General features: G+C 33.2%; 1 protein-coding gene across 1 annotated transcript; it reads left to right on the top strand.

Annotated features, from left to right (window-relative positions):
- The first annotated feature begins 7,360 nt into the window (after positions 1-7,360).
- LOC111365830 (protein NRT1/ PTR FAMILY 5.5-like) lies at positions 7,361-9,059 on the top strand. Its single transcript, XM_022986345.1, has 2 exons — positions 7,361-7,569; positions 7,688-9,059. Exons 1-2 carry the CDS (start codon positions 7,390-7,392, stop codon positions 8,918-8,920), a joined length of 1,413 nt encoding a protein of 470 aa, XP_022842113.1. The 5' UTR covers positions 7,361-7,389; the 3' UTR covers positions 8,921-9,059.
- Positions 9,060-13,174: the final 4,115 nt, after the last annotated feature.

Here is a 13,174-nt window from a genome sequence, read left to right as displayed (position 1 = left end):
AAGTGTTATATATTATGTGTCCACTTATAAAATCTGGAAAGATCTCAAGGAGAGATTCCAACAGAAAGATGGGCCACACGTCTTCTAGTTGAGGCGTGAATTGGTGAATCATACTCAAGCTCAACTAACAATAAGAGCTTACTTCACTAAACTGAAGGCAATTTGGAAAGAATTAAACAGTTACAAACCAAATTGCTCGTGTGGAAAGTGTTCATGTGGAGGTACTAAGGCTTTGGTAGAACATTATCAAACTGAGTATGTGATGCCATTTTTTATGGGGCTTCATGATTCATTTGCTCAAGCACGCAGTCAAATACTACTCATGGATCCTATCCATCAATAAAGTATTTGCCATTGTCTTTCAAGAAGAGCATCAGATGACCATGAAAAATATGATAGGAACATCTGTTGGGAATAACCAAATGGCTTTTTTCATAAAAAATGAAAGTAATCGATCCAATAATGTTCAATGATCTAGTAAATCTCAGAAGGATCATCACTATAGACAAATGCTATTAACTTCATGGTTATCTTCCTGGCTATAAAACAAGACAGAAGGCCAATAACTCAAGTTCAACTGTTTTGCAAGAGCAAATCAAATCTTTGAATCATCATATGATCATCAAGGAAGCATTGATAGTTTTGTCCAAACCTTAAATCCAAATCAGTACCAACACCTGTTGACCATGTTAAACTCCCGTCTGACATCAGTCAAGGCTAACATAAGAGTGGATGTGAACTTGGCACACATATCGGGTACCTGCTTCTCCATTTCTAATCACCCTATCCTTCATTCTCCTAAATACTGGATAGTTGACTCCAGTGCTACAAATCATGTGTGCTTTGATCAGTTTCTATTCCATACAATGTTCCCCATTCCAAATTCATTTGTCACTCTTCCCAACAACACTCACATACACGTTAAATTGTGTGGTAATCTCAATCCATCTTTGATACTGCATAATGTTCTTTATATTCCACAACTCCAATTTAACTTGCTATATGTAAGCTCATTAATTAAGAATTCATCTCTCCATATTAAATTTCTTATGGATTGCTATGTTATCCAGGAAGTGTCAACTTTGAAGACGATTGGCATGGGTAACAAAGGAGCTGATCTTTATGTGATTGACACTACCTATTTTTCCAGCTCCTGTAATTCGATTCTAGCTAATGCTGCTTGTAATTCCTCCATTTCAATAGCAAATAAAGTGTCATCTCATAATTGAGACAATAGACTAGGACATTTGTCATTCAAACACTTAGAAATGTTGAAAAACAGACTGTTATTCAATTGTAATAATCATAAAAGCATTCATTGTTCCATTTGCCCATTACCTAAAAAAAGATGCCTTTCATTTGTTTCTAACAATAATATCTCGAAGAATCCCTTTCATTTGTTCATTGTGACACATGGAGCCCTTATCATGCACCAACACGTGTTCGTTATCGATATTTTCTAACTTTGGTAGATGATTGTACTAGATACATGGGTTTTCTCATGAAAACAAAATCTAATGTTGCATTCATAGTTCTCAAGTTTTTCTCCCTCATTGAAACACAATTTGGCAAAGTTATTAAGATATTTCATTTCGATAATGCACCCAAACTACAATTCACAGAATTTCTCAGTTCCAAAGGGGTATTACACCAGTTTTCATGTGTTGAACGCCCTAAACAAAATTCAGTGGTGGAAAGAAAACATCAACACCTCATTAATGTAGCTCGGGCACTTTTCTTCCAGTCACATGTTCCAATAAAATTCTAGGAAGAATGTGTTCTTACCACCACCTACTTAATGAATCGAACCCCTTCGTCCTTGTTACATCATAAGTCCCCTTTCCAACTCCTTTATGGTACCCAGTGATTACAATCGTCTCAAGGTCTTTGACTGCCTATGCTAAAAGTTGTATTCGATGAAAGACGTATGTATGGCTTGGAGGGAGATCTTTCATATCTTGCATCCACCTTACCTTCCAGTCGAACAAAATTCAATCATCGTGCTGTAGCATGTATATTTGTTGGTTATATGCTAGTATCAAAGGGTACAAACTTTATGATATAGAATCCAAAACTTTCTTTGTATCTCGTGAAGTGATTTTCCATGAGACATTGTTTCCCTTTCAGTCCATACTGCATTCCGATGATATCATTGACCCTTTTCCAAACTTAGTATTACCTATACCAACATCTGATCTTCCACCTCTATTGTAGCTGACTCTAATCCTGCTATATGTCCTGCTATTGTCCCTGTTGTATCTACTCCTGTCACATTACATAATCTAACAGAGAAAGACTTCAAGGATTGTCAAACCTCCACATATCTGAGAGATTATCACTGCAATTTGTTTCAAAACATTTCCCAGCCTATATCTAATACTTCATATCCTTTGAACAATTACATTTCCTATATATCTCTTTCCCCGTCTCATTGTGCCTATCTTCTCCACATATCTTCCAATTTTGAACCCCAAGTCTATCATCAAGCTGTCAATTTTGGAAAGAAGCTATGGCTAATGAGTTAGATGCCATGGAGTCCAATAAAACTTGGTCTGTCTAACCCCTTCCTAAGGACAAACATTCAATTGGGTGCAAGTGGATTTATAAAATAAAATACAACTTCAATGGTAGCATTGAACGTTACAATACCCCGATTAGTGGTAAAGGGCTATGCACAACAAGAGGGCTTGACTTTATTGAAAGTTTTTCTCCAGTTGAAAAGTTAGTTACAATTAAAATGTTGATTGTCATTGCTGTCATTAAAGGTTAGCATCTTTTTCAATTGGATGTCAACAATGCTTTTTTAAATGGAGACTTATTTGAAGAGGTTTACATGGACCTTCCCTTAGGATACAATACCCATAGGAAAGTTGATCATGAGGGGGAAAAACTTGTTTGTCGTTTGCATAAATCAATATAGGCCTAAAACAAGCTTCACGGCAATGGTTCTCAAAGTTTTCCCAGGCCCTTGTTCTTCATGGCTTTACACAATCCAAGTTAGATTACTCTCTATTTATAAAGGTGAAGGTTTTCTCCTTTGTGGCATTGCTCGTGTACGTTGATGATAGCATAATGACAAGTTCTGATTTGGTTGGTATTGAGGAGTTAAAGAAGTTCCTTCATAGCCAATTCAAAACTTAAAGATCTTGATTCTCTAAAGTACTTCTTTCGTTTGGAAATTGTCCGATCAACTAAAGGTCTGTTTCTATCCCAGCGCCATTACACTTTACAGCTACTCGAAGATATTGGTTTCCTTGCTTGCAAACTAGCTTCTTTACCTATGGATCCTAAGGCTAAACCCAGTTCATTTGATGAAGATCTTCTTCTTAATGCTTCTTTCTACAGAAGATTGGTCGGACCTTTACTGTACCTTACAATTTTTCGACCAGACATCACATTTGCTGTCCACAAACTAAGCCAGTTTGTATCTTCACCTAGGCAGCCCCACCTGGACGCAGCACATCATCTTCTGAAATATTTGAAAGCTTTTCCTAGACAATGCTTGTTGTTCTCTTCTTCATCTGATTTCCAACTTCAAGCATTTGCGGATGTTGATTTGGGCTCTTGTTTAGATTCTCGAAAGTCTGTAATGAGATTTTGTGTCTTTCTTGGTGACTCTATGATCTCTTGGAAAGCCAAAAAGCAAACAACTATATAGCGATCATCTGTAGAGGCTGAATACTGGCTCTTGTCTCCATAGCTAGTGAACTAATTTGACTCCATCAATTGTTGACTGATTTTCGTGTCCCACATCCTGGACCGGTTGTTCTCTTTTCTGACAACCAGGCTGCGATACACATTGCCACCAATCCTACGTTTCATGAACGGACGAAATACATTGAGATAGATTGTCGTTTTATTAGGGACAAGATTATAGATGGCTTTATTAAGCTTCATCCAATCCATACTCATCACCAACTTGCTGATGTGTTCACCAAAGCACTGCCTTCTGCCTCTTTATTTCCCTTGCTATCCAAGATGGCAGTTCTTGATATTCACCATCCATTTTGAAGGGGAGTATTAGATATCATACTTTCAACTGGCATTCTGTTAATTCCAATGGCACTCTATTAATTCTATTAAGTCGGTTATTTATAAAGGCCGGTAGGCATATTGTAAAGACAATTTTTCGTCATTCATTGAATACTACTTTTCCTAGCATTTTTTTCTCTTCAATCAATAAAAATCACTCTCTCCATTTTTCGTCTAATGTACCTTACTGACAATTTTTTTCCCATTTATACAAGTCTCATCTCATTTTGGTAATTGACCTTTATATTGTCTTTCCCAGATCCCATTTCCTTCAATAATCCGTCAGAAGAATTCTTCAAGAAAATACTGAATCCCATTCTTAAATTATTCATTTTAATCCCTTGAGACGAATACAAAAATCTTGATTTCTAGCTGTATATTCACCACCAGTTCGAATTTTTAGCAATAAACCCATTTCAGGAAAATCCCAAAATCTATTCAAGGGGTGTATATGAGAAACAGTGCTAATCCACCATTCGAGCCAATTGCGAACTGTTGCGGCTTTGGGATTTCCCGATCACCAGAAGTCTCTGCCAGACGGGCCGTTGCGACTTTGATTTTTACTCCTTTTTGATGGTAGAAGGAACTATAAAAGAAGGTGGCTTCGGTTTCTGAATGGTAGATTGCTTTGGGTAATGGATAGTTTGTTGAGAGCAATTTGTTTGATGAGTGATTTGGCGGCGGTGGACTACGACGAAGACGGTGGCCGTGGCGGTGGCGGTGGGCAGAGTTCGGTAGGGAGAAAGATAAATTGATTTTTTTTTTTAATTTTAAATTTTTAAGTATTTATTTGAAACTCAATTGTGTGTATGTGTGTATTTTTTTTTTAATTGCACAAGGGCTGCAATTAATTTTTGTTTTATTTAAATAGGATGGTATATCTATCATTTTCAATTTTGTATTGAGAAATAAAATGACATATATATAATGATCTCTTAAGTATCGATGCTTAGTTTATGTTAAGCACCAGTTCTTAGCTTATCATTTAATTGGTGAAAAAGTTAATGATAGGTCCCATGAATTTAATAATTCATCAATTAAATGTTTTGTCATGTTATCAATACTTAACATAAGCTAAGCACTGATGCTTAGTAGATGATTTTGATATATATATATATATATAGAGAGAGAGAGAGAGAGAGAATATTTTGCTCAAAAGGTTTCAAACATGGGCCTTTTATGCTATTTCCAATATGTAAGGATTTTGTCGCACAATGTTTAATAGGTAAGGGGTTTTTTGCAATTAAGTCTTTTTAATTTGTGATCGATAAATAATTTGTAATAAATTAATTTGATAATTTGTTACTGATAAATAAATTGTCACATATAAAGATGTATAATTTGTAATTAAATTTATAATTTTAACTCGTGTCTTGTATCTTTATGATTGTGACGTTCGTGACTTGTACATAACTGTGATCATAAAATTCTTTGTTTTGATACCTGAACATTCAGTAAGAATATGATGAATTAATTGTATGAAGTTTATGGGACTGCGGGAATGGATGTTGTGGACGCCTTCGTTATAAATGGGTTGAATATGTTTTGGCTTTCTCGTTTCCTTTGATTGCAAGTATGTTGAGCTTGTTGACATGATTTTGAGTGAACTGAAGTTTGATAAGAGATTTTCAAGTATGAGTAGTGAGTACATTTTTAATGTAGAGATATCCTCGATTGGGACCTCAACTCAAGCACAAGCCAGCCTGTGTTGACAGTAGCTACATGTAGCTGCCTTGCAAGCAGCACACTCGGACCAAAAAAAGCTCAAACCATTTTTACTCAAGCCAAACTCGAACTTCGAGTTTCTACTCGCTGACATCCCTACTTAATGCCAACATATAAGATATCCTGCTCATGTACCTAAACTCTTCAGGAGTCTTAGGTGATGGATCTTTAGAAAGTTGGATTCGATGCCTGAGGGCAGAACCTTACATAACAAATCTGACAAATATCTTGTCAACATATGAAACTTGAGACAAAACTATCATTTTGTTCTTTTGATCTCTCAAGATCTGAAACCTAGAATATAGCTAGCTTCCCTATGTCCTTCATGTAAAACTGTTGAGTCAACCATGCTTTCGTAAATGAAAACGCATTTGCATTATTGCTATTGAGCAGAAAATCATCTACTTAAGCACTAGGATTGGTATGTGGACATTAAAAAATTATTGATTAAGCTATTTGTACATTAAAATTGTACATCTTCTTTGATATTGTGCGAGGTATCAAAATCGAGACCACTGATCATTTTAAGTGTTATTAAAATTAATAGCAAAAATGTGTGACATGCCACACAATATCAACAAAAGTAACAAAGAAACTTTAACTATAGTAGAATTTGAAAAATTATATATTTTTTCCTCCTCCCACGGATAAGACTTAATTACTCCATTTATAAAAATGTTTTGTAACCAGTCTTAAGTTTATTTATGTTTTTTTTTCTTATTATCGTTAAACTAGTATTAAATACAATTTACGTGCTTTTAGAGTATAATACGATAAACTAGACTTTTTACAATAGAATTATCTCGCTTGGGTAAAATAGATGGATAAAAATGTATTATATTTGGCATCTGGAGGCGTTCTTGACATCCTTCAATGGACAGACAAAAATGAGAACATCACATGTAAGCATTTGTCGTGGAAAACGATGGGGAATAGAATAGCTAATTGATTACTCCTCGCATCATTTTTAAACCCCAGAAAGAAATATTAATTAATATACAGCTAGCTGGGAATTGAGAATCCTAGTTTGCGTGCATGATCATATTTTAAGAATTGATTCCCAAAGTTCTCTCATTATTTTAGCAATCCAAACTTAGCCATCCCATGGATTTAAAAAATTAATAATTATTAAAATTTTAGATGAGATGATTAATATAGTCTTAAAATCAAAGAAAGATTCAAGTTCAAATTTTGACCGCATCATGTGTCACACCTGTCGAAGACAAGAATAATCTGTGGCCTTCTCTTATAACCTATACTATACAAAAAGCAGCCAATCTCTCATCAGTTATGTAAAGTGAGGTTTTGGAGGTAATTAAGATTCAAATATTACTATTTCTATCAACTTTCGACAAAGTTTTTGATTATCAATTTGGGCAATTTGTTCAAATATCCATGTGATTTTTCTAGTTTTTCTTTTATTATTGTTATGCAGGAAGTCCAATTATTTTGGAAATGGCAGCTTTAGTTAAAATTATGGGTAATTAGTTGATGCTTTTCTGTATAAAATTGTGTAATTATATATGAATATTGAAATCAAATTGAATGGATGATGGATTTATATGGTGAAATGTTTTGCTTTTATCTGTAATGGCAGTTTTGATGTGGGCTGATATATTGGCTGCGTACACAATGTGGGTGACGCAAAAATATTTAACAGATGTATGGAAACTGAGTTTTACTCATGCTGCTGGAATTTTGAACATTTATTGGGGACTTGCTCTTATATTGCCGGTCGGGTTTATTTTCCTCGTTGATGCCTTTTTGGGAAATTACAAAATGCTTGTGCTTTCCAGTTTAACATACAGCGTGGTTAGTTAATTTCTCTTATCTTCTCCATTACATTGTTTAAATCCTTCATGGTATGGATGATTTAAGTTTTAGAAAATATTGATTAACATTGATCAATAATTTCTGCAACTTATTCCAGGGTATGGGCCTTCTTACCATGTCTACGCCGCCAGTTCTTGCCAGTTCCACGGGCACCTGCAAAAACTATAAGCCAAAATGTATTGGTAGCACACAAAAATTTTTGTTCTATACGGCCTTGGTATTGGTAGCTATAGGAGCATCTGGTCACCTCGTTTCTCTAAAAACTTTCCTTGAAGAACAGGAAAAGAACCCTAATGGCGATAAGAGACAAAAAGATCCGCTTCAGTTGCCAGGCTTGTTTATGGTGGCCTTTGTTCCAATAATCGGAGCTATTGTTCTACCATCCATAAAACCATGGTCACTTCGCTATGGAATTCCGGCAATCTGTACTGCTGTGGCAACACTTGTATTTTTGAGCGGTTCATGGTCATACTACAAGTCTAAACCGAAGGGGAGTCCATTGACAAACGTTCGCAGATGGAGGCTTTGCACAATCGCAGAAGCAAAAGAAGCCAAAATTGTTGTTCGGATGGTTCCAATGTGGATGACATTCATAATTTGTGGGACTGTATCTTCAATTGGAAACACATACTTTCAAGAACAAGCAAATCACATGAATCCAAACCTTGGAAAATGGAAAGTTCCTGTTCCAATCTTTCTAACGGTGGTAAACATCTCGACAGAAGTGATTGGCTCCTTATATGACTGTATGAGTAAGGAAAGATCGGTTTTGTTTGGATGTCAAATATTTGCACCTCGTGTAGGCATTGCAGTGGCCATGATATTCTCAGTATTGTGTTGTATAACTGCTGCCAGAATGGAGACGCGAAGGCTCGGTGTGATTAGAAGCCACAATTTATATGAGAAGCCTGAAGCCAAAATCCCGATGAGTATGTTTTGGCTGACTTTCCAGTTTTTACTACTTGCCGGCTTGTATTCAGTTTTACGTAAGAGTGTTGAAGCACTCTTCAGAAATCAGGCTCCAGAATCAATGACCAATTACCTTCTTCATATTACCAAGGGAGTATCCGGTCTAGGATACATGGGCAGTGTTCTTTCGGTGTATCTGGTTAGTAAAGTTAGTGAGAAGGGAGGTAGACAAAACTGGTTTAAATATACTTTGAATAGGAGTCGTTTAGATAGATATTACTGGGTTCTTGCAGCGCTGAGTTCCATAAATCTAATTTTCTACATTTTCATTGCTTCTAGATACAAACACAAGGAGCCAGAACCAGAAACCGAACCCGAACAAAAAAATAAGAAAGACCCTCAAAATGGAGATTCTGCTTAGCCCAATGGCCAATGATCTTGTTGCATTTGTTAGGCTGTGCTATAGAATTATTTTCCTATGAGAAGTTCATTCTTTCTAAGTGTAATTGTTGCGTGCATCAAGCAATAATAATTCTAGAAGATGTGTTATTTTAAAATAAGCTAGTGCCTACCTCGTGCGTTGCACGAGTATTGTATAGATTATGTTATTATTAGTGTGGAATGTGTAGAATTTTAAAAAAAAAAAAAAGGTATTTTAAGTTTTTGAAAATGAGAAATTACTGTTTTTATAATTGAGATATAAATTGAAGAGAAAGTAATTTTATTGAAAGCTATAAAATAAGTACAAGCCACACCAAAAATATATACAATATCGTCCAAAATCAACTGGCTTGGTGTTTCAGCTATTTCAAAAGATAGTATAGCTGAATTTTTTCATTCCATTTTCTACTCTATTTTTTCTTTCATTTTGTCTGATGAAGTAAATGATTTGAATTGGAACTTTCTGACGGCTCAATATCTGATTTGAAAAGAGCTTTTTTTACTGGAGGGGACCAATTGTGATCAGCATCTATGTCAAAATTTTCCAATTTTTTTTCAGAATCAGTGTTATTTTGATGGCATTCTTGTTGTTCTTCTGCAATTAAACATTCCACTGAGATGATGTCAAATTTGTAATTGAATGAATTAGGTTCTGCTTGAGTCGTTTTGAGATAGAAAGTTCTTTCAGTGTTTTGCATTTTCCCAATTACATCTCCAAAATTTGCTTCTGAACCCTGTGTAAAAAATATGTATGTTATGAAGAAATCCATCAAATATACCAAATATAGAGATTGGAAGATATTGTAAATTATTACAAAGTTTGTTTCTTCCATCAAAGTTTGTGCAACTGTGAACATAAGTTTTTCTCCAAGTTCACCAATTGCACTTACATTTATACATCATGTGACATCTGATAATTGGAGATATACTCTTGGTCTGAGATAAAGAGAGTAATTATTTATTTAGGAATAATATATATATATATATATATATATAGAAAGGCGTGGAAAAATATATTTTACCGAGGAATAACTTTGGAATTAGAACTTTTACAGAAGATACAAACATATATTTCATCAAAATCGGCGTTTGATCGCAGATAACGATTGCTGCAAGTTATGTACCAACATTTGTGATCTATCTTTTTCATTTTTGCAGTAGCATTCACCCAATAAAATTTTCTCTGAAAAAAGGAATTCTAACTTATAAAGAAAGATAAATAGAAACCATAATTTTATTGTGTATAGGAATATATAAATACCAGTAAAAGTCGACTGTGTAGATTTTGTATTAAGGTGAATTTGCTGTACATTGGAGGAGACAATTTTGTGGGAGATTTTTTAGTCTATGGCTTTTTTAAAATTAACTCATCGATTTTGTCTAAATTTGTATCTTTCGTGAAAGAGTAAATAAATCGAATAAAACCATAATAATTATAGGCACAAGAATATACATACATACCATTCAACCAACGTTTGTACTGCAACGAAAGGAGTATTCATAAAGAAGATACTTCGAACTTTTGTGGAGAGTTTTAAACCTATAAAATTCTTTAATATAACATATTAAATGCATTTTCAAGCAGAGTTAAATAAGGAAAAATAATAGAAACATATCGAAAAAAGAGATGACTTTTTGGTTTGTTGCAAAGATTACTGATTTTTTGTCAATATTTTCTGCCAACAATTTCGATTCTCTATCAACAAATGAATCCCACAATGTTAATATCATTGTTTTTAATTTTTGGTCTAGAAGTATTACATCTTGTACCTAAGTTTGGTTGTCATTCTTTGATTGAATCAATCGTTTAAACATTATAAATTACAATTGCCAAGATAACTGCAAAATGAAAAAAAAAATTGTATTGCCTGTAATTTTAATTATTTGATTAAATTAAATATAATAGTATTATTTATTTTGAGAATAAAGATGCAATTTTTTACTTATATCAGTGTTTGTATCCATGAACTGTTCAACTTCATCGAAAGAAGTCAGGTGATAGGTTGAGAAAACAAGTTCGAGGTTATTGTCATTTAACTCTTGAACACGAGTTTCCCCAGAAATCGTCCATTGTAGAACTCCTATTGAATATTTGTACTTTTCATTGTTGTTTTTAACATAAACTTTAGAGATTGCATAGGTTTTTTCAAGAAGAAGTTCATTTTCGAACGCAGTGATATTCAAATCATATAGACTTCCTTGGATAGCGTTACACTAATAGATAAAAAGATAAAAATTCATTAGTGTAGGAATGTGTGTGTATATGTATATAAAATAAAAGAGAGAAAACATATTTTCAAAAAGAAAAAGAAAAGTTCATGTCTAATATTAAATAAATGCATAACTTACCTATGTATGCATTAACATCACGTGTTGGTATCTTTCATTGCCTTGTCTTGAAGGTTTTGGTTATTGTTTCTCTACAATAATTACTTTGACTTTCCATTTTTGATTGTTGGATAGAATTTTTGGTATATATTGGTACTTTTCTTCCATTGTGATGATGACAATATTTGTATATAGATTAGAAAACAGAACGAAGACACAGAGTAACTTTTGAGAGAAAATATTTCTTTTGAGATAACCAATTGGAAAACAGAAGAAGATATATATAGACACATACAGTTATATCATTTATATTTTTTATATTATATTTAACAGTAATACATTGTAAAATCTAATCTATAGCCATACCTGGTATGAGGATTACTTGTAAACTTGTAGTACTAATGAGATGAATTAAATTAATTATCATAGTAAAATATTTAAAATAATATTACATTTGTTTTTTGTACTAAATAAAACTAATAAAGCTGTGTTACAGTCTATAAAATTTTATCGTGCTCATACTTTATTGAGTAATAATTTAAATAAATAGATTTTACATAGTGCCCACACTTTATTGAGTAATAACTTCTATAAATAGATATGAGGTGGTAAAGTTTTAGTTTCATTACAAGTACAATGACTAATTTATGATGAGAAAGAGTTTTTAGAAAAGATATTTATGATATACTTTATTCATCTAAGACAAATTTGATGAAGTTAGTTATTAGTTTTTCGAATATAAATGTGAATAAATATGTTAATGAAATAACAAAAAAAAAAAAGAAAATAAGTCAAAAGAAAATTTATTTCCTACAATTATTATCCCAACAAACTCACAAAACAACAAAATAATATTCATACAATTATTATCTTCACTTATTACCTCAATTACTAAAAGTCACGAGAGTTCTCACATGTGAAGATTCTTACATTTTATCTCCATCACACTAAAATTTTAGCAATTTCACATTTTTGCAAGAGGAGAAAGGTGTTCAAAGTAGAGAGAAAAGTAACCAAAGTGCAAACATTTAGTTGAATAAAAGTTAAGATTTATTATTGAAATGGATAAGAAAATGCTTCTTGCAGGGAGAATGCTTCTCAACACGGAGAGCTCCACGGAGAGCACGGATAGACCCTGTCACGTGCTCTCTCCTTGCCCACGTGTTTTCAGTAATTTGTGTCTAGTAAAAGTATTAACAATATATTTTTAATTGGAAGACATTTTCTTCTTAAAAATAATTTAGATTTTATACTTAAATATGTTTACAACATGTAGAACTAATAATGCAAAGGACACTAAAAACTATAACTACTTTTAAAATAAAATCTCATAGTTGTCTTGTTTCAAGAGTCAGAAAAAGAAAGATAACATGAAAGGAAAATTGTAGCCTTAGTTATTCACTTATAAGCCTCCATTCTACCTGAAATATGGCATGCTTTAAGTATAAAGTCTTGGAATTTTAGTATTCTTTCGTTAATCATCTAAAAACATAGATAATAACACCTAAATTGTTGCCATTGTCAGATGTAGATATAGGGTTAGAATTTATGGAATTCTTATAAATATAAATTTGTCTACTTCTTTTATTATATTTGTTTATGCAGATGTCTCTAGAATCTATTGTCCCTTCAAATCAATGATTTTCTGCCATTATTTATCAATATCCAAATCGGGAATATCTTCAAGATTTATTTGAATTTATAGATGCAAATCAACAAACTTCTATTATGTGTACTAATTTCTATGAATGTTTTGCGGAAGTTATTTATAGGGCAGAAGAGGAACAATTTAATTGTAGATTGATACATGAATTTGTAATGAGGCTTGTACATTGTGGTAAAAATAATAAAGTTTGGGTACGGTTAGGTGATCGTATTGCCAGGTTTAGCATGTAAGAATATTGTC

This window comes from Olea europaea, chromosome 17, assembly GCF_002742605.1.
Source record: "Olea europaea var. sylvestris chromosome 17, O_europaea_v1, whole genome shotgun sequence".
In the NCBI taxonomy this organism is placed as follows: domain Eukaryota; kingdom Viridiplantae; phylum Streptophyta; class Magnoliopsida; order Lamiales; family Oleaceae; genus Olea; species Olea europaea.
The sequence above is the reverse complement of the archived record's forward strand: the minus strand, read 5'-3'. Positions and strand labels throughout refer to the sequence as shown.